The sequence below is a fragment of the Vanessa atalanta genome, chromosome 29, assembly GCF_905147765.1.
Source record: "Vanessa atalanta chromosome 29, ilVanAtal1.2, whole genome shotgun sequence".
Taxonomy (NCBI): Eukaryota; Metazoa; Arthropoda; class Insecta; order Lepidoptera; family Nymphalidae; genus Vanessa; species Vanessa atalanta.
In genome coordinates, this window is record NC_061899.1 from 458457 (window position 1) to 480089 (window position 21633).

General features: G+C 39.4%; 2 protein-coding genes across 3 annotated transcripts in view; both read right to left on the reverse strand.

Annotated features, from left to right (window-relative positions):
- Positions 1 to 3589: 3589 nt before the first annotated feature.
- On the reverse strand, positions 3590 to 4311 carry LOC125074944 (acetyl-CoA carboxylase 1-like; the record flags this gene model as incomplete). Its single annotated transcript, XM_047686428.1, has 2 exons — positions 3590 to 3838; positions 3916 to 4311. Coding segments are annotated over 2 exons (474 nt in total), but the record flags the coding sequence as incomplete, so codon positions are not given.
- Positions 4312 to 9389: 5078 nt separating this feature from the next.
- Positions 9390 to 21633, reverse strand: part of LOC125075027 (acetyl-CoA carboxylase) — an 83806-nt gene continuing 71562 nt past the window's right edge. For both annotated transcript variants that reach the window (XM_047686574.1, XM_047686575.1), the window contains 13 exons: positions 21318 to 21537; positions 20354 to 20492; positions 19929 to 20142; positions 19675 to 19861; positions 19052 to 19179; positions 18728 to 18842; positions 18378 to 18555; positions 16649 to 16764; positions 16263 to 16355; positions 10407 to 10501; positions 10110 to 10175; positions 9715 to 10032; positions 9390 to 9637 (listed from right to left, as the gene is read on the reverse strand). In XM_047686574.1, coding sequence (XP_047542530.1) covers positions 9560 to 9637; positions 9715 to 10032; positions 10110 to 10175; positions 10407 to 10501; positions 16263 to 16355; positions 16649 to 16764; positions 18378 to 18555; positions 18728 to 18842; positions 19052 to 19179; positions 19675 to 19861; positions 19929 to 20142; positions 20354 to 20492; positions 21318 to 21537 — 1947 coding nt within the window. In that variant the 3' untranslated portion in view covers positions 9390 to 9559. The remainder of the gene's footprint in view (positions 9638 to 9714; positions 10033 to 10109; positions 10176 to 10406; positions 10502 to 16262; positions 16356 to 16648; positions 16765 to 18377; positions 18556 to 18727; positions 18843 to 19051; positions 19180 to 19674; positions 19862 to 19928; positions 20143 to 20353; positions 20493 to 21317; positions 21538 to 21633) is intronic.

Below are 21633 nucleotides of genomic sequence, written 5' to 3' on the forward strand. Positions count from 1 at the left end.
TGTTATATGTTTTTACTATAGACGTTATAGATCAATTTTTATTTTGTAGATACTATGTAGGTATGTATGTATATGTTTTTTATATAGTTTTATGTATTAGTATGTGCATATATTGTTAATTCATTTTTAATTACCGCCTTCATGGTTGTCTGTTTGACCTAAAGGTTAGTCAACCTTGAGGCAGAGAATGCCTTCAGGCATTAAGTCCGCCTTTTGACCCATTAACTTTATGGTGGTCAATAAAGTATTTAAATAAATAAATAAGCTAACTAAACTTATTAAATTTACTACTCGAAATGTAAATTGCACTTTTTATATATTTCAACGGTACTTGGTTACGAGATTGTTACGCGATGTACTCTCACCTATCGGTTACAGTCTTGCGGTTAAAATTTCTGTTCTTCTGAGCACCAACTTGTCGTTTATGATTCCGCGATGAGACGCGAAATTAAACAGTATTTTTTATATTACTTATTGACCGCGCCTTCGTTTTAGGGATTGATAAGTTTTAGGTATAAAGAGTAGCCTATGTCCTTCCTTAAGGTTCAAGCTTGCTTCGGTTCAGTGGTTTAGCTGTGAAGAGTAACAGACAGACAGTTACTTACGCATTTACAATCAGTGAGCCCAGCTACGTCACATCCCGCTAACACTGGCGAAAGGTGAACCAAAATAAAACGATAAACATAAAATTTAACAAATATTTTATTACTATAAATAGCGAGTACTACAACCGGATTCGATACCGTATCACACTTCGAACCGCAAGCGAAGCGGGCGCTGCGCTCCACGCGATCCTTAATCAAACGAATTAAAAAAAAACAAACAAAAACATTCTCTCTACAAACCAAAACAACAACTAGTTTATTCAATATATAAAAAACAGGAATGTATACATGTATGTTTGTACGTCGACAGGAGTAAACGATTTTCTTGTGACAAAACTTCCATTGAATTCAATGAGAACGAACAATTATACAATTCTGATATGTTAAAACTACCCGCGTTCCTTAAACGATCAGAAAGACAGACATTATATATATATAAATAATATTCGAAATTAGCAACGTATACTCACCAACATATACTATGTTTATATGACGCATTCAACGAGAAAAATATATAATTCGTATTCACACAGACATAAGTCTCTGACTTCGAAGACTCCTGTAACACGCTTATTGCTCATTTAAAAATCACACCAAAATCGGTTTAGTCCCTCGTCTCGTCTGACTTTAAAATACAGTCCGTGTGCTCTGTATGAACACAGACAGACAATTGTCATTTGTCAAACTTTCAGTTAAACCTGATTGACTTAACATACCGAAGTTTTATCAAGTTATTGACGATAAAAAGCTTCGTTATGTATCTCACATTAGTTGAGTAGCTTTAAGGATATTAATTTATCACTTTTGTAACTTTAAATAATTAATTGTAACTTTAATTTAAATTCAATGAAGCAAGCTCATAACGTGACATTATTGTTTATACTAAATTAGTAGAGATATGCAAATACTGACCTAGACAATACCCCCCCCCCCCCCTCACCGGCAAAATTTAACAAGAAAATAAGCAATAAATATGTTATTAACAGGAGCCTCGATACAAAGCTATCCATTTTGTACAAATATATATCAAAAACTTCATCGCAGTAAACGTTCTGTTCGATCGATATTCACTACGTCGGCTGTTCGATATGTTTCCGTAACGCACGAAGCGGATCGAAAAGAGAACACGTCTTAGAATGAGTTAATAAATTAATTAAAAATGTACCCCGACAGCAACTATCACACAGGGAGGCTGTACACTGGGAGCACTCGCGTCTAACGTAACTGTTATGTTACATAAGCCTATTGTTCTAGGCAATTAAAGAATGTTCTAGAATATTTCTGTCCCATTGCTAATATACTTATTGCTAGACGACCTTCGACAACTGCGGGCGTGCGAGCTAGGTGTAATAAGGAAAATAAATTAATAAATACACATAAAATGCAATTAGTTTGATTGAACGAATACGTGTACCGCTGGTGTCTGAACGTTAAACGCGAATGCTCTCCGTGCGTTCTCCTTAAAACCCAATTATTATTTATTACGCTTTAATTGCAATTAGAGTGCGTTATCCAACGGCCGTGACGTACCGAGCGACGAGGGCGCGCCTCTTGTTATATATGTATATTTAAAGCCTTATATACATACATGTACTATATGTCAGTGACGGTACTCTTAAAGCAACGAAAATTACCGACCCAATAAGAAACGATTGCGCACAGTATTGTCGAGTATTGGTCCAATAATTTGATGTACCGTCAGAAGAAAAAATTGTTTCCTTTGAACTTTCTCTGAAAGATATTACAATTGCTATGAGTTTGGTCACATTTGAATATTAAATACATATTCGTCCATATCGAACGCCGCCAGCTCGCCACGAATACTCGCTACGTCACGTCACGGCCCTCCCGCAGCTCCCATCAACAAACTCACAATTATATTTATATTCTTTCAAGTGGATAATTCGATAAAATTCGCTAACATCGGACGGACCTATGTTCATGTAACTTTTACACCGAAATAGGCAACGCATGAGGATATTATCTACTTACACAATATTTGTCATGATACGCGACGCGCGAATGTCAGCCATTGCCGAAAACGTATTTTCACTGAGAGATAACCGACGATCTGATTGCGTTTCGAATCATTTTTACAATTATTTTTGCTTCCAAATCAATAATTTTAGTTGTTCAAATGTATTTAACTTTTAACAATTTTTCTATCACGATTCCTAACTTAAATAATTCCATTTGATTTCACCCCCTAACAGAGAGGGACACGTAACGATTACTTTTTACATAAATCGGAACTGCGGCTTCTCCTTTGCGTACCATTAACTACGTTACAATATACACGATAAATGATTTTTAAATCATTTTAAATATATAGCTATATATTTATTGCTTCAATATGGCAGTCATTCTAGTATTCTATGTACATATAAAAATCCGTGCGCCATGACTTTAGGCACATTGCATTTCTCGAATACGAAGTTTTAACAATCACTGAAGATTCGTCACGGAGCTACCCCGTGACAGCAGATTCAGCTCCACACCCCATTCCAACCGCAAGAGTAGAGATCAATAAACCACTTCTATGCTGATCTCACGCGATATCATTGGCCGAGGCCGATAATCTATGACATTCTCTATGGACGCGAAATAATTGCGTCTTCAAAGCCGGCAAAGCTGTCGTCGGAGCTTTGGAAGTTAAATTAAAATGGGCATAAAGTGAAACAGTGTTATCTTTACTCCTTCCGTTTGGAACAGTGGAGATCCTTTCATCTCGATACAGTTCGAACTATTCAAACTATTTTACTTCCGTTAGTGTAGACATATTTGGCATTAATTCTTCAAATTGGACAAGCGAAGCCGGGTGCGCCGTTACGTCACGCGGCTGAAGTATATTGTCTCATATTAACTATCATATAAATCTATACACGACGTCTCAACGAGGTCGATGAAGAACATGTGACAAACGGTCACGTCGCAAACACTTCCCCCGACATTAAAACTGTCACTTGAAGAGTTTACGCAAAGTGATCACGTGTCACGTGCTCCTCGGCAACCTTCGACGATCGAGAAGACAATTGAACAACTAAAAGTATACAAAATAAATAGTATTTATAAAATCCCAACATTACAATCAATTCTCGACTTCACTACATAACAAATAGGATGCATTTTCCTCGCAAAACTGTCGCCGGCGACGATCAGTTGCTGAAGTCCGGTTCCATCCCGAGGGTCGTGAGTTTTCTCACGAACTCCGTGCGCTGAGACGGCGTCAGCTCCTGCGAAGGTGGATCATCGGAATGAAACTCTATTTTAGTCTATTCGAGGCGACATCCGGCCCGAAGGAGCAACTCACCATGACGAGGCGGTTGACGGTCTGCACGACGGCGTCCTGCTTGATGGCGCGCAGGTTGCGCTCGAGCACCGAGTCGTGGTCGTCGGCCTGCGCCTCGAGCCAGCGGCAGACGGCCTCGTTGTCGTGCTCCCACTGGTGCGACTGCGTCTCGCCGCGGTCCTCCGTGAACCAGCGGCGCAGCGTGGCGGCGGCGGCGCGCTGGTCCAGCGGCTCGGGCCCCGCCGCCGCCTGCACGCGCCGCTCCTGCGCGTTCTGGCGCAGCAGGCGGCGCAGGCGCCAGTGCAGCAGGCGCCGCGACGCGCGCCATGGGACGATGTCCTGTGCGCGAGCGGGCCCCCTGTACTCTATTGTAAACAGAAGATATAGTAGTGGGCAGGAAGCTGAAGAGCACTGTGGGAGTTACAAAGAGAGAAATGGAGTTGGTTATAGAAGATTAGACTATAACGCAGATTTATACCCTAGAAGAGGTAAGTCATTTACATGTAACTTATTGAATATTCATGTTAAACCAATGTTAGGATATAAGATGACTGGATACGTAGCTCTTTTTGTTTTAAATTCGCGTGTCGGTATTGACCTCGCTGTGCACGAACCTGTGTGTTGTCGGCTGTAATTCTGGAAATCATATGAAACACAATTGTATGTACATTGTAAAATAGTCTTCCCCTCGAGAGTAGAGTTACTTATTTCTTGGGAGTTACCGAGTAAATTAGAAAATAATGTGTCAATAATTTAATTTTTGATAAGCTTTACATAATATAATATTTTATATGAAATCATTAATCATATATCATCAAGACAAAGCAGTCAAATAAAGAAACACCGGTGGAGCCTTCAACTTTGGCATGGAGTGAATTTTAAATACAATAAGTTAAATATCTTAATCTTGAGGTATAACAATGAGACAAAAGTATTGCTGCTTCCTGATGTTTACTAACGTCCATTATTGCAATTATTCCCAGGCGTTAGACGCGGGGAAAGCAATCGAAGTAAAAGACAAGAAAGCGATTACGAAGAAGATTCCCAAGAGGAAGAGTCGACCAATACTGGCGACGATGCAGATGACTACAGCAGACGGAGAAAACGGTACCGCCTTGTAATAACGTTACAACATCAAGTAACACTTACTTGCGCATTTATAACATCCCACTTAACAGCCTGTCCGTAAACTTAACATAACAAATTGCTATTTAAAAGGCTTATAACTTTTTGAAGACAGTCTAACACCTGAATTACTATAGTCTTAAAGACCAAAGTGACAATGACTTTTTGAATATAATTCGCCTATAACTGTCAACATTAACATTAATTACCTAAAATGAATAACAAAATACAAATAAAACGGCATATTTTCTATGACTCGGAAATAGTATGTCCGAGGCACCCAAACTTCGCGCCAAAAATTAACCACAGCGTCTGTGAAAGGCAATCGCACTTTTTTTTTAATGTATTACGCTACAATGTATTGATGCAGGCGGTTTGAATATAACATTAAACCTTTTTTCTTGAATTTTAACATAAGCTTTAAATTTTGTTAATTTAAGTGCAATCGAAGACCAGCCTGAACAAAGTGCCGAGCATACTGAGCAAGCTGAGCAGGACTACATCATTACGCTGCGCCCGACGCAAATAAGGACTTTCATCGTAATGTTTGAGAGAAAGAAAGATTACACTTTATAATACTGATACTCAATAATCTCTATCGCTTATGAAGTCAATTGTATTTCTAAGTAAATTATTAAATAATGAAGTAAATCTTATTTGTTTAACTCACCTTCTTATCCCTTTGTATCCGATTTATCTTTCATTTTAAATACTAATATTTGTGCTAGCCTGTCTGGGTAGGCACCACCCACTCGTCAGATATTCTTCCACCAAACAGCATTACTCAGTATTATGTTCCGGTTTGGAGGGTGAGTGAGCCTATGCAACTACTGGCACAAGAGATATAACGTCTTAGTTCCCTAAGTTGGTGGCGTATTGGCGATGTAAGGGATGGTTAATATTCCTCACAGCGCTATTTTCTATGGGCGGTGGTGACCACTTACCATCAAATGGCCTGTCAATACCATAAAGAAAAAATATATACAAATGCGATGTAATAAAACTCATTCTGGTCTCAACGAAACATTTAAAATTAAAAGCTAAAAAACTGGTTTTAGAAGCGACATTACATGAAATGTAAATTGCACTTTTTATATATTTCAACGGTACTTGGTTACGAGATTGTTACGCGATGTACTCTCACCTATCGGTTACAGTCTTGCGGTTAAAATTTCTGTTCTTCTGAGCACCAACTTGTCGTTTATGATTCCGCGATGAGACGCGAAATTAAACAGTATTTTTTTTATTACTTATTGACCGCGACTTCGTTTTAGGGATTGATAAGTTTTAGGTATAAAGAGTAGCCTATGTCCTTCCTTAAGGTTCAAGCTTGCTTCGGTTCAGAGGTTTAGCTGTGAAGAGTAACAGACAGACAGTTACTTACGCATTTACAATCAGTGAGCCCAGCTACGTCACATCCCGCTAACACTGGCGAAAGGTGAACCAAAATAAAACGATAAACATAAAATTTAACAAATATTTTATTACTATAAATAGCGAGTACTACAACCGGAATCGATACCGTATCACACTTCGAACCGCAAGCGAAGCGGGCGCTGCGCTCCACGCGATCCTTAATCAAACGAATTAAAAAAAAAACAAACAAAAACATTCTCTCTACAAACCAAAACAACAACTAGTTTATTCAATATATAAAAAACAGGAATGTATACATGTATGTTTGTACGTCGACAGGAGTAAACGATTTTCTTGTGACAAAACTTCCATTGAATTCAATGAGAACGAACAATTATACAATTCTGATATGTTAAAACTACCCGCGTTCCTTAAACGATCAGAAAGACAGACATTATATATATATAAATAATATTCGAAATTAGCAACGTATACTCACCAACATATACTATGTTTATATGACGCATTCAACGAGAAAAATATATAATTCGTATTCACACAGACATAAGTCTCTGACTTCGAAGACTCCTGTAACACGCTTATTGCTCATTTAAAAATCACACCAAAATCGGTTTAGTCCCTCGTCTCGTCTGACTTTAAAATACAGTCCGTGTGCTCTGTATGAACACAGACAGACAATTGTCATTTGTCAAACTTTCAGTTAAACCTGATTGACTTAACATACCGAAGTTTTATCAAGTTATTGACGATAAAAAGCTTCGTTATGTATCTCACATTAGTTGAGTAGCTTTAAGGATATTAATTTATCACTTTTGTAACTTTAAATAATTAATTGTAACTTTAATTTAAATTCAATGAAGCAAGCTCATAACGTGACATTATTGTTTATACTAAATTAGTAGAGATATGCAAATACTGACCTAGACAATAACCCCCCCCCCCCCTCACCGGCAAAATTTAACAAGAAAATAAGCAATAAATATGTTATTAACAGGAGCCTCGATACAAAGCTATCCATTTTGTACAAATATATATCAAAAACTTCATCGCAGTAAACGTTCTGTTCGATCGATATTCACTACGTCGGCTGTTCGATATGTTTCCGTAACGCACGAAGCGGATCGAAAAGAGAACACGTCTTAGAATGAGTTAATAAATTAATTAAAAATGTACCCCGACAGCAACTATCACACAGGGAGGCTGTACACTGGGAGCACTCGCGTCTAACGTAACTGTTATGTTACATAAGCCTATTGTTCTAGGCAATTAAAGAATGTTCTAGAATATTTCTGTCCCATTGCTAATATACTTATTGCTAGACGACCTTCGACAACTGCGGGCGTGCGAGCTAGGTGTAATAAGGAAAATAAATTAATAAATACACATAAAATGCAATTAGTTTGATTGAACGAATACGTGTACCGCTGGTGTCTGAACGTTAAACGCGAATGCTCTCCGTGCGTTCTCCTTAAAACCCAATTATTATTTATTACGCTTTAATTGCAATTAGAGTGCGTTATCCAACGGCCGTGACGTACCGAGCGACGAGGGCGCGCCTCTTGTTATATATGTATATTTAAAGCCTTATATACATACATGTACTATATGTCAGTGACGGTACTCTTAAAGCAACGAAAATTACCGACCCAATAAGAAACGATTGCGCACAGTATTGTCGAGTATTGGTCCAATAATTTGATGTACCGTCAGAAGAAAAAATTGTTTCCTTTGAACTTTCTCTGAAAGATATTACAATTGCTATGAGTTTGGTCACATTTGAATATTAAATACATATTCGTCCATATCGAACGCCGCCAGCTCGCCACGAATACTCGCTACGTCACGTCACGGCCCTCCCGCAGCTCCCATCAACAAACTCACAATTATATTTATATTCTTTCAAGTGGATAATTCGATAAAATTCGCTAACATCGGACGGACCTATGTTCATGTAACTTTTACACCGAAATAGGCAACGCATGAGGATATTATCTACTTACACAATATTTGTCATGATACGCGACGCGCGAATGTCAGCCATTGCCGAAAACGTATTTTCACTGAGAGATAACCGACGATCTGATTGCGTTTCGAATCATTTTTACAATTATTTTTGCTTCCAAATCAATAATTTTAGTTGTTCAAATGTATTTAACTTTTAACAATTTTTCTATCACGATTCCTAACTTAAATAATTCCATTTGATTTCACCCCCTAACAGAGAGGGACACGTAACGATTACTTTTTACATAAATCGGAACTGCGGCTTCTCCTTTGCGTACCATTAACTACGTTACAATATACACGATAAATGATTTTTAAATCATTTTAAATATATAGCTATATATTTATTGCTTCAATATGGCAGTCATTCTAGTATTCTATGTACATATAAAAATCCGTGCGCCATGACTTTAGGCACATTGCATTTCTCGAATACGAAGTTTTAACAATCACTGAAGATTCGTCACGGAGCTACCCCGTGACAGCAGATTCAGCTCCACACCCCATTCCAACCGCAAGAGTAGAGATCAATAAACCACTTCTATGCTGATCTCACGCGATATCATTGGCCGAGGCCGATAATCTATGACATTCTCTATGGACGCGAAATAATTGCGTCTTCAAAGCCGGCAAAGCTGTCGTCGGAGCTTTGGAAGTTAAATTAAAATGGGCATAAAGTGAAACAGTGTTATCTTTACTCCTTCCGTTTGGAACAGTGGAGATCCTTTCATCTCGATACAGTTCGAACTATTCAAACTATTTTACTTCCGTTAGTGTAGACATATTTGGCATTAATTCTTCAAATTGGACAAGCGAAGCCGGGTGCGCCGTTACGTCACGCGGCTGAAGTATATTGTCTCATATTAACTATCATATAAATCTATACACGACGTCTCAACGAGGTCGATGAAGAACATGTGACAAACGGTCACGTCGCAAACACTTCCCCCGACATTAAAACTGTCACTTGAAGAGTTTACGCAAAGTGATCACGTGTCACGTGCTCCTCGGCAACCTTCGACGATCGAGAAGACAATTGAACAACTAAAAGTATACAAAATAAATAGTATTTATAAAATCCCAACATTACAATCAATTCTCGACTTCACTACATAACAAATAGGATGCATTTTCCTCGCAAAACTGTCGCCGGCGACGATCAGTTGCTGAAGTCCGGTTCCATCCCGAGGGTCGTGAGTTTTCTCACGAACTCCGTGCGCTGAGACGGCGTCAGCTCCTGCGAAGGTGGATCATCGGAATGAAACTCTATTTTAGTCTATTCGAGGCGACATCCGGCCCGAAGGAGCAACTCACCATGACGAGGCGGTTGACGGTCTGCACGACGGCGTCCTGCTTGATGGCGCGCAGGTTGCGCTCGAGCACCGAGTCGTGGTCGTCGGCCTGCGCCTCGAGCCAGCGGCAGACGGCCTCGTTGTCGTGCTCCCACTGGTGCGACTGCGTCTCGCCGCGGTCCTCCGTGAACCAGCGGCGCAGCGTGGCGGCGGCGGCGCGCTGGTCCAGCGGCTCGGGCCCCGCCGCCGCCTGCACGCGCCGCTCCTGCGCGTTCTGGCGCAGCAGGCGGCGCAGGCGCCAGTGCAGCAGGCGCCGCGACGACCGCCATGGGATGATGTCCTGCGCGACAACGGGCCCTATGTAGCGCTACGTTCGTCGAACGAGGCCGTTCGGCGGTTTGGGATTTTGCTACTCACGAATATGCAGCCCTTTTCCAGCATCCTCTCGGCCGTGTCGTGCAGCTCTGCAAACTGGACTGCGATCTGTCCGGAAAAGTATTAATATAAAGACTGCGCAGACAGTGATAGAGATGACTTGTCCACATCTACCTTGAATTAATAATACACAGCTAGTCGAGATCTACGTAATCTTCTGTACGCTACTGATTCGAGGAAAAATGACGTCCAAATTTCTACAAATTCCGTTCAGCGTTGTTGCATTTCTCAACAGAACAGACTTCATTCCGACCGAGAACGATTCTTTTCAATACTCACTTCATGGTATATGGGCGCCAGTTCCTTCTCCCTCGCCTTCATAGTCTTATCGGCTGCTACCAGCTCGGTGTCCAACTCACGGACTCGACTTTCAGCTGAAAATAATATTTGATTAGTCAAGACAATGTGATTATCACCGTTACAACTGTTACCGTTACTATTCCCAGAATAGCAGGGTTACAGGGGACCAGGGGGTTGTGGTTTTTTGCGTTATTCATTTGGGGGTATATGCCATAATCGCCACACTTGGCATACGGGTTGGCGATCGCAGTAAAGTGGTCATAGTACTTAAGAGATACTCTGCAGCCCGTTCTTTTACTTTTACGACCGCCCACAGGACGAGATGGGGTGGTGATATAGTTACGGGTTTTTTTTTAATCATTTATTTTAAAGAGGGGTTTTTTTCTGTAAGAAAATGCCACCCTCATAGTGCTTACAAAACATTAAATTTAACAAATTGATTAATTACATCGATTCATAAAAACACCATCCACTAATTTGTACAAAACATGTGCTGGTTCTGATGTAGGGTCAACGAAGACACTATTACATGCCCCTACCTAACCGCAATGATTGATTAAGCGTACAAAAATAAATTCTATCAGCCTCATTCCGAGCACTCTCCATTATTACATGGTACGTGTCTTTTATGATATTACATGCACTACAGTTAGGTGAAGGTGTTTTACCCATAAGAAAACCAAAGTTATTTAATGGAATGTGGCCGGAACGAAGTCGAAAAGCTGTGACAATTGAAGGCCTGCTCATATTGGCTCCATCAAACCGAAGACTTTTCTAGGTTAGGTTAGGTAGTCCGGGCTGCATAGTTCTGTACCAGTTCCCCTTAGTCAGCGATCGCTCATCAAAATACTTTTCCTTTTATATTTTTGTTTAGCTAGATATAATAATTCCGTATGATATGGTAGGCAATGGTAGTAAATACCATTTCGTCCTGCATTTTTTGCGAATATATCTACTTTTTCATTATCCTCTAGACCAATATAAGCAGGAATCCACTTCAACATCACTTTTTTATTTTGACGAGAGAAACTTAGAATAGATTTTAAGATAGTATAGGCTATCGGAGCTCCTCGAAAGGTCGAGGTAGACCGAGCCACATGTTGGAGAGCACTTTTGGAATCCGAAAAAATTACAAATCTATCACAATCTAATGTACTGATATATGATAAAGCCTCCAAAATGCCTAAGAACTCTGCACGCATCACAGATATCTTAGAATCTACTCTAAGTTGACAACTAGTACTAGTTTGAGGGTCATAAAAAGCAACACCAATATCAGAGCTATCCTTTGAGCCATCTGTAAACACTTTATAAAATGATGAATATATTTCTGAAATTTCTATATTTACTTTTACTTTTGTCAATTGAGGCTAAAGAACATTTAATGAGAGAGGATAAATCCACACTGCTAACCCACGTGTCTAGACTAAACATTTCTAGTTTATTACTTTGGTGGATTTTGGGAGCATTGTAATCATTGTGAATTAATTAAAGAATTAAAATAAGCAATGGTTGTTTTTTTTTTATTATTCTTTATTGTACAAATAAAACATGTACAGAGGGCGGACTTAACGCTATAACAGCATTTTCTGCCAGCCAACCCAGAATAGTGTAGGAGAGTAGTCAGTAGGGTGTGCACAGAAGTTAAAGAATAATTTAAAAAAATATATACATAACAATACATGCCTATAAATATTTCGCCAGTAAGAGTTGGTACACATATCTTGGAATATAATTAACAAATTGATAATTTCATTGTTAGCAATAGATTTACATTTTAGCCAAAATTTAACTCCCAAATAATACCTTCTGATCGACAATGGCGGTACGCAAAGCTCATTTTCCATTATATGGATCGGTGTAGTTGTAACAAAGCCACCAATAAATCTGGGACATTGATTCTGTAATACGTCGACTTTTTTCAAATTTGTGTTACAACTATTATCATATAAGAAGCTGGCATAATCTATTCTGCTACGAATCAACCCAAAATACAGCCGCCTTAAATGAATTGGATGAACGCCCCAGCCCGGTCCTCTTAGAATTTTAATAATATTTAATAAATTAAAAATTTTGCCTCTTAAGTAATTAATGTGTATCGACCATCTCAATGAATTGTCAAGCCACACTCCTAAATACTTAAAAGCGTTAACCTCTTCAATTATATTGTCATTCTTCATCTTTACTGCATATTTTTTACGCCCCTTTTTAAATATGCAAACTTTAGTTTTAGTAGTCGAAATCTCTAGCCCTATATCTAATAAGTGGACAGCCATCGTGTTCGATGACGATTGTAGTTTATCAGAGCTTTCTGTCAAATTATTTCATGAGAAATCAAAGAAAATCGTCCGCATATTGCAATATATAAACTGGGCTGGTACTTTTGCAGATTTTATGGGTCGCGATATTAAACAACAAAGGCGCTAATGGATCTCCTTGAGCCAATCCAAGGCTGGTACTTCTTGCTATTGTGTTTCCGTTAATAAGAATTTTAAGAATTCTATGGTTTAAAAAATTCCACAGATAACGGCAAAATTTTGACCCTACCCACAAACTATCCAGAATCGAAATGAGTGAAGCTTTATTGACATTGTTGTATGCGTTATGGATGTCAATAAAGCACGCAATGGTTGGTTTATTTTCCGAAAATCCAACTGAAGCTTTAGTTATAAAGTAAGAAAGATTGTCCGCACACTGATATGATTTTCTAAATCCTGTAGTATTTATCGAAAAAATGTTATTCTTTTCGCAGAACCATTCCAATCGCTTATTAAGAATACTATGGACAATTTTAGATAAGCAAGACATTAAAGCAATCGGGCGTAGTGACGAAATAGATTCTGAATCTCTTCCTGCTTTCGAAATTGGGACGACGATGATATTTTTCCACTGGCTAGGAAGAAAGCCTTTCTTTTAAATAAAATGTAAAGGATTGTTAACACATGTTTACTATTTTTTGGAAGATGTTTTATCATTAAATATGTAATTCCATCATCACCAGGTGCTGTATTTTTAGATGGAATACAGCTTTCTAGCTCAGTCATACATATTATGGAACCTATTTTATTATTATGAGAACGTAACACAGGGCGCATAGGGGAAACATAATCGGGAGTTAAGCTACGCAAAAGTTTGTTTACTAGATTTCCATTTATTTGTTGTTTAGGAGTTTTATAGCCCTTTATCCACTTCATTTTAAGCCATAACTCTGTTGATGTAGTTTTTTTATTTACAGGCGAGCAAAAATTTTGAAAACATTCGCTTTGAGAGTTACGCATCAGGTTTTGTGCAGAGTTAATTTTATCTTTCAATATATCCAAATTACGTGAGATTGGATTACGACGGAGTTGTGATAAAGCCCAACGTCTCTCAGACACTGCTCTAGATAAATGCTGATTCCAGTACGGCTTGGGGGAGAAGTTCGAAGTGGGGCTTTCATTAAATTTTATTAGAGGGATAGATATTTCTGCAGCTATATTTATATAATCTACGAAAGAGTCGTAGTCTTTTTGGGGGTCATTAAGCCAAGAAAAATTTTTGAACAAGTCTTCAAGTATTTGCGTGTATAAATTTAAAATTTCTTTTATATGTCGATGGATATGAATGACTGAAATTGGTTGACATTTTAATAACCCTGTGGTAACTGCCCAAAGTTTCATTAAGAACTGAATAAGTGAATTGTAGCGCAATATCAGAGGTTACTAAAGAAATATCAGGAGAGTACTCTTAAAGAGCACCGTTATCTTATTTTACCCTAGTGGGTGTGCGGTCATTTAAGGTCACAAGCTGATTATCAGAAAGCGCATCGAATATTTGAAGGCCTCTTTGATCAATTTTTTGTGACCAGTTAGTGTGATGCCCATTAAAGTCTCCAATTATAATTGTTTTAGAATTAGCTATCGAGAAAATGGCGTCCCAATCAGGAGTGCTGGTTCGGGCTGAAGACGAGCAATAAACAGAAATTACATTATCAAATTCTCCGCAATTCAAAAGCTTAACGTGGATGATCTGGATTAATGAATCAATATGTGTATGTGGAGGGATAGCCATAATACAATTATGGCTATCCCTCCATACGAATCAACACGATCACATCGGTGTATATTGTAATTTTTAATATTTAAGTAACTATTTGGCTCTAACCAAGTCTCACATACGGCAGCAATATGGAACTTCTCCTGCCAAAGTAAATTTTCAAAACTTGTCAATTTAGGTCTAAGGCTTTGTGCGTTCCACTGAATTATGTTTAGCTTTGTGAATTTATGTGTTTAAATAGTCTAAAATTAACTTTAAGATAGGCCAATCAGAAATATTTTCAACAACAATTAATGTCTCTATCTAATGGTTTTTTGAGGTTTGCATGATGTAATTCTTCAGATTCGATTCTAGAATCAGGCAGGTTATAGTTTATAGATAGGTTTGTAATTTCGGTTCTAGTCGCTTTATGTTTTTAAGTACATTTTCGGATTTACGATTTATTCTTGGAATTTTAGTCTGTTCACTTGAAACTTGTGCCGAAGAGATGTGTTTTACGTTTTGTTCCTCTTCTGAATCCACGTGAGTACACACATTTGGATGAATGTATGTTTGATCAACGGTAGTATTCAGTTTGGATTTTGTATTTATGGTTCGGAGAATCTGGTAACATTGTACGAGCTTTCCTGTATGTACAATTAAATTGAGACATGATCTCGCGGATCTTATTTTCATTCAAGAAAACAGGACATCCTTTATTGAGTGCCATATGTGGACCTTGACAGTTAACACAAACAAACGTCTTTGTCTCGCAATTTGCATGATTACCACCACATTTAGGGCAAATAATCTTATCTGATGGGCATCTAGATAGTGAATGTCCTAATTTCCAGCACCTGGAGCACTGAGACACCGGGAATGTTGAAGAGGCAACATTAATGCGGAGACTGTCCACGAAGACATGTGTAGGCAAATACGAACCTTTAAAACAGAGACGGACTCTCTCGCCGTCAATCCAGTTACCATCCGCATCGCGTCGTTTCAATCTACGCACTGAACTTAATTCCGCGCGACTATCACATTTAATGCGAATGCAATTTTAATTTCTTCTTCCGTTAAATCGAGGTCCACGTCCTTGATTGTACCACATGTAAAATTGACTTGAAATGCTTTTTGAAATTTCCACCCCTTATTTAACAAATCTTCACAAGTCATCATTCTATTCATATAGTTGACATTATCAAATTCAGCCCTAATTTTGTAAGTATCAAGTATTTTATTTTAGTTATATCAGTAATTTTCAACTGTTTTAATAATTTTGCAAGGGCAAATTGTTTGGGAAACTTTTCTTTACATGAAATGTACATTTCCATCTCTGTGTCTTGAGTTTTAATTTTTTTTTTTCTTTCATAACTGTCTGCCAACCTTCGTCTTCGTCTTTATCATCTCTTTCTCTTTTATTAACTCGCGCTGACCACTGTTCTAAATCATCTTCCATGGGTATATATGCTATCCCTTTCTCACAATGCTCTTTTCTTTCCGTAACATCTCACTTAAGTAGATAGTCGGGCTTGGAGTCCTCAACTCATTATTCACACTGTTCTCATCAATCGGAGCATCTTTTTCATCCATGTATAATAAATGAAAAAATTCGTAGAATTAATACAGCTACAATGATTCAATAGTAAATTGTTCGATAGATAAGCGGCACCGGTCGGCCCGCACGCCAAACCGGTTTCACAGTAATGAACTAATGAGTTGTAAACAAGAAAGTATGCATTCAATACAACAAACGTCCACCTCGCACGAGTACCGATACGAGACTCCTGGTTACGGTTTGATTATATGTATAGTATTTACCCTGTTTCCCGGCCTCCGTCTTGATGAGAACGTCGTCTATCGAACCGCGTCGGTCTAGATTTTTCGATATCTCTTTTATTTGATCCTTGATCTCTGTAACAATACGTAAAATATTAATAATAATACTTAATGTTTTTAATATTTAGAAGTTTGTTCATGTACATCATTAGTATCATTATTGCCTGCCTAACGCTGCGGAATGCGTAAGAGAAAGGGAAGGCAGACAGACTGGCGACGTAACGCGTTACGTAACGCCTCCCATAACACGTCATCCCTTTAAAATATAGGAAATAATAACACAAAATGTCGTTTTCAAAATTCCAATCAATGCCGGTTGATTGAGTGATCTCGGTGAGTCTCCTGAGAGGATGGAGTTCAGGACTTACCCGACGTCCTCGCCCCCAACCTGAGCAGCTCGGGGTCGAGTCTGTGCATCGTCTTCAAGATGTCTCGCTGCTTGAATTTGACTTCGACGATGCCCTCAGCTTCCAGGACTCCGCCTCTGAGGGTGACAATAATGATTGGATTTTTTTATCATATAGGTTTGTTATTTTTTTATCAAAAAGGTAACCGGACAAGAAAATTGGCCACCTTTTGGTATGTTGTCAAAATCGCTCTTAGACACAAGCGATGTAATGAATTCCATAACCATAACCATTCCTTACATAACGAATGCGCCACAAACCTAAGGGCTAACATGTTAGTCAAAGTCAAAGTCAAAAATCTTTATTCAATATAGAAGTGTTTACACTTGCTTATTGATTGTCAAAAATCTACCACCGGTTCGGAATTTAGCACCTCGGACCTGAGAAGAACCGGCGAAAGAAACTCAGCGGGATTTTTTTTTAACCATTTTCCGTGTACTATGATAATTATATTTTAGTTATTTGAAACAGCCTGGAGGCGATCATTTCATTCCCAAGGTGTGCAGTCAACTAAAAAGTCATTAGTGTTGTAATATCCTTTAGCACACAAACGCTCTTTAACGATTCTTTTAAATTTTATAATTGAATAAGTTTGAACGTTTTCTGGGATCCTGTTGTAAAAACAGGTATACATTGCCCCAAAAAAGACTATACTATACTAACCCTGTGTAATCGGGTACTTGGACTAACAATTTTTTTCTTGTTCCTAGTGTTAATAGAATGTACGTCACAATTTCCGGGAAAATCATTTATGTTTTTGCGTACATACATAACATTATCAAAAACAAATTGAGAAGCGACAGTCATTATTTTAATTTCTTTAAATTTACCTCTTAACGAATCTTTTGGGCCCAGGTTATAAATTGCACGAATAGCCCTCTTCTGCAGTACAAAAATAGTATTAATGTCAGCTGCATTACCCCAGAGTAGGATGCCATACGACATTACACTATGGAAATAACTGAAGTATACAAGCCGAGCCGTATCCACATCAGTCAAAAGTCTAATTTTTTTTACCGCATAGGCTGCAGAGCTGAGTCTATTCGCCAATTTATATATATGGGGGCCCCATTGGAGCTTAGAGTCTATTGTCATACCAAGGAACTCTGTTGATTCTAAAACATCTAATGCTTCCCCGTTTAAACGTACACTCGTTTTGACACATCTTACATTGGGAGTAGTGAATTTAATACATTTAGTCTTTTTACTATTTAACATTAAATTATTAACACTAAACCAATTTACTATTTCAGAGAGAGTATTGTTCACATCGTCATATATTGAAAGACGTCTTTTTATTTTAAAAATTAAAGAAGTATCATCAGCAAACAATACTATCTCGAGTTTATCACCTAGGAGATGTGGCAGGTCATTTATATAAACAAGGAAGAGAAATGGTCCAAGAATTGGTTATGTCTCCTGTGCCGGTAGTTGCACAGGCTCATATGAGTGGGTGGTATCTACTCAGACAGTCTTTCACAAAGCCTTATCACCGACTATATAGCAGATATGAAATGAAGATTTTACAGATTTTTTTTATATCTTTTCATAGCTTTGTTTGAACACACGTGTCACGTCTTTACCGATAATCGCAGCCGACCACCTTTGCCATGGTGAAATAACTTCCAAACATATCCATTTAAAGAGGTGTCTGCCCAGCAGTGGGACTTTTGCGGGTTGTTACACTAACCTGGCCTCCGGATCAGCGTACATCTCCATGCGTAGGTTGTTTACACTGGGGTCCACCACGGCCCACGCCCCTCCACGCAGCTCCGCCCCGGGGGGGATGTAGACGAGCACGGGAGCGGTTGCGCCGCGCAACGCTCGCACTATCTCCGCACCGAATTTCAGGATTTGCTCGTACATATCTGCGAGAAATAAACTCCATTCGTTAAAATTATAAAAACAAAATAGATACAATTTATACTTTTCAAATCCTATAGACATATAGTATACTATATATATATGTATATTGATCTCCGAAACCATCAAGATGGTCATACAATAATTGTATAGAAGATTCTGACACTATAATCTCACCCTTCTGTCCTCCACTGAAGCCTCGCCAGTTAGCGAAGATGAGTATCGGGAGGTTCTCTCGGGAGAAGTCGTTGATTGCCTGCGCCGTCTTATACGCTGAGTCCGGGAACCAAACCTATGGACGAGCACGTTATTACTCACTGATTAATCACGAAATCTAAGAAACTATAACACCTACAAACTTGAAATTTGGCAGGTAGGTTACTTATAGGGATTTTACGAAAGTCCACCCCTTAAAACGGGAGTTGAAGATTTGTGTTTTAAAAATTTAGCGCGGTTACAGCCGCAGGTTCAGCTAGTATATGTATATATGAGTCCCCTCACCTGTCCGGCTTGCTGCACAGTCTTCGATTCCGAGTCATAATTGGCAGGATCAGCAGGCAACGTGATCTCCACGGTTCGCGTCTCCACCGCGATCACCCCCACTGGGATACCACCCAGCCGACCGCGACCTACATAACATTTATATGTCGTTATTGTATAAGTGAGTTTGTATAAGTTATAGGTGAATGGCGATGCGCTTATTCAATCTTGAATACAATCTGTAGAACAATTTTTCTTAATCCATTTTTCCGTCTTTGGGAGAGTAATGTTGGCAAAAAAAGCTTGTATGTATTGTAAAAGTTCATGAATCATTTTCGTCACTAACAGAATTTCATATGGATGAAGTCGCGGGTTTTGCTAGTATTATATAAATTATTCGTGACATATGTGTTCCTATATCAATACGATATAGTAGTCTCACGTGCAATTATTACAAATAAGGCATATAAGCGAAGGAGTTGGAGGATACAAGCAGTGTAGAAACAAACTGATTTCGAATGCTAATAGCTTCGTGCATACCCAAATTTGTGGTCGTAATTTACGATCTAGACGTTCCACTGAAGGTTACACAGACGTTATTTAAAATAAAAGGCGGCTCAACCGAGGCACAGGGCAGTACTGACCGGTGATGACGGTCTGCGCCCAAGGTTTCATGATCTCGTCGAAGGAGCCAGCGTCCAGGAAGCCGGCCCGCGCGTTGTCTCCCGTCAGCATGAGGCGGGGGTCGTGTGCGGCGCGGGGGGGCACCCACTCCACGGGCCGGTCGATGGGATCGGCGCACTTCATTATGGGCACCATGCTCGTCTTGTCCTGGAAGCAGAGGGCGTGGGTAGCGAGCGATCGGGCTCGGAGTTGGGCGGGCCGGCGCGGCGCTCACCCTGGGCACGTAGGACAGCCAGCGCACGGCGGTGCGCACGGCCTCCAGGTCGGTGGGCGCCACGGCGTGCGTGACGCCGTTGTTGTGCATGATCTGCACGCCGCCCAGCTGGTTGTTGCTGGCGTACACGGCGCGGCCCAGCACCTTGTTGAGCGCGGCGTAGCCCGTCAGGATTATGTACGACGAGTCCACCTGGATCACGCGGTGCCCGAGCCTGGGGATCGGAACGATTCATTCTACAGGTTGTACGTTTTTAATTAACTAATTCACCTGCCGAAGAAACTGGGACCATTCATTGATCATTATGTTTAAAATTGATACTAAAGTATCAAATTATCTCCATACACTTCTCATAGAACATCAATCCCATAAACTTAACATAAAACGTATCCATGTAATATAAGTAAATAAAATATAGTACCGACCTGACCACATAGGATCCGATACCGATGGCCCTGCACGTGACCACGGATATGGTGACGATGTCTTCGTAGGCCTGCGCCGTCTCCCCGGCTATGAGACCGGCGTCTCTCAGACATTCCACGCCGAGACCGTCTTCCTTGCCTGCGAGTGAGAACGTCTACATCAGTGTACTATTCCAAGCGCGAGATTAACATGATACTTCGCCGGCAAAGCAATAGGTTATTTGACTGGCTTTTAAAATACACTTTATACTATTTAGTAGAGGTTAAGGAACCCAGTAAAAGTTGTGTTTTTTAATTCTAGTACATATTTACTGAAAAATATCAAATTAAAAATTATATATTTAAATAGCACGCGAAAACGCTACTTGACAATATAGCGGTGCCATGGGGTCGGTGACGTCATGTGCCTGTATTGTAATCTATGGCACACATAATCCACATACAGTAAGCGAACGAGGTTATCAAGCATGTGACGTCATCATAAGCCCGACCAATCAGGAGCTTTTTGTGTCACGTGACAAACGTTTAAAAAAATGCATTTTTATGTCTAGATTTTTGAATAAATTAATTATTATTTTCAACTTTCGTTAGTAAATAACCATTTTTAAACTTAAAATATATACTGATTACAATAATTGACACTTTATTTTTCGCATTGTGAAATAGCGTATTAGTATTGGTATGTATCTGGTATGTTTGTCTATAGAGATAGGACAACGTCTCATGGGTATTGCTAGTATAATATAACTCCAATATACATATCAATATGTGAGTAGTATTGGTTGATTTACCACCAACACCCCCCCCCCCTTTCTTGAACAAAACTAAACAAATTTTTTTAGCAAATCTTTGCACGGTATCTTTCGATTAATATTAAATCAATTCCTCTCTTTATATGTAAAAGTAAAAAAGACGACTTTTGATCACATAGTAACATATAGATCGTTTAAATCAGGGCTGGCACCTATGATGTCGGTGATGCGGTAGCGGGCTTCTCCCTCGTCGTCGATGAGCTCCGTCTTGACGCAATTGAGCGCGGCCAGCCTGGAGTAGGCCTCCGGCGACAGGTACAGGTAGCGGAAGCCTCGCTCGGGGCGCTCCCCGTCCACCCAAGCCACCTGGAACTCGCCCTTCAGCTCCTCCGCCACGCCAATACGCGCTCCGGAGTTCACGCTCACGTACAGCTGGCAAATATAATCATTGGAATTATAATGTGTTTACTTCATACAACAAACTTGACTGGTTCAAAATAGTAAAGTGTTTTCACAAATCCTTCGATA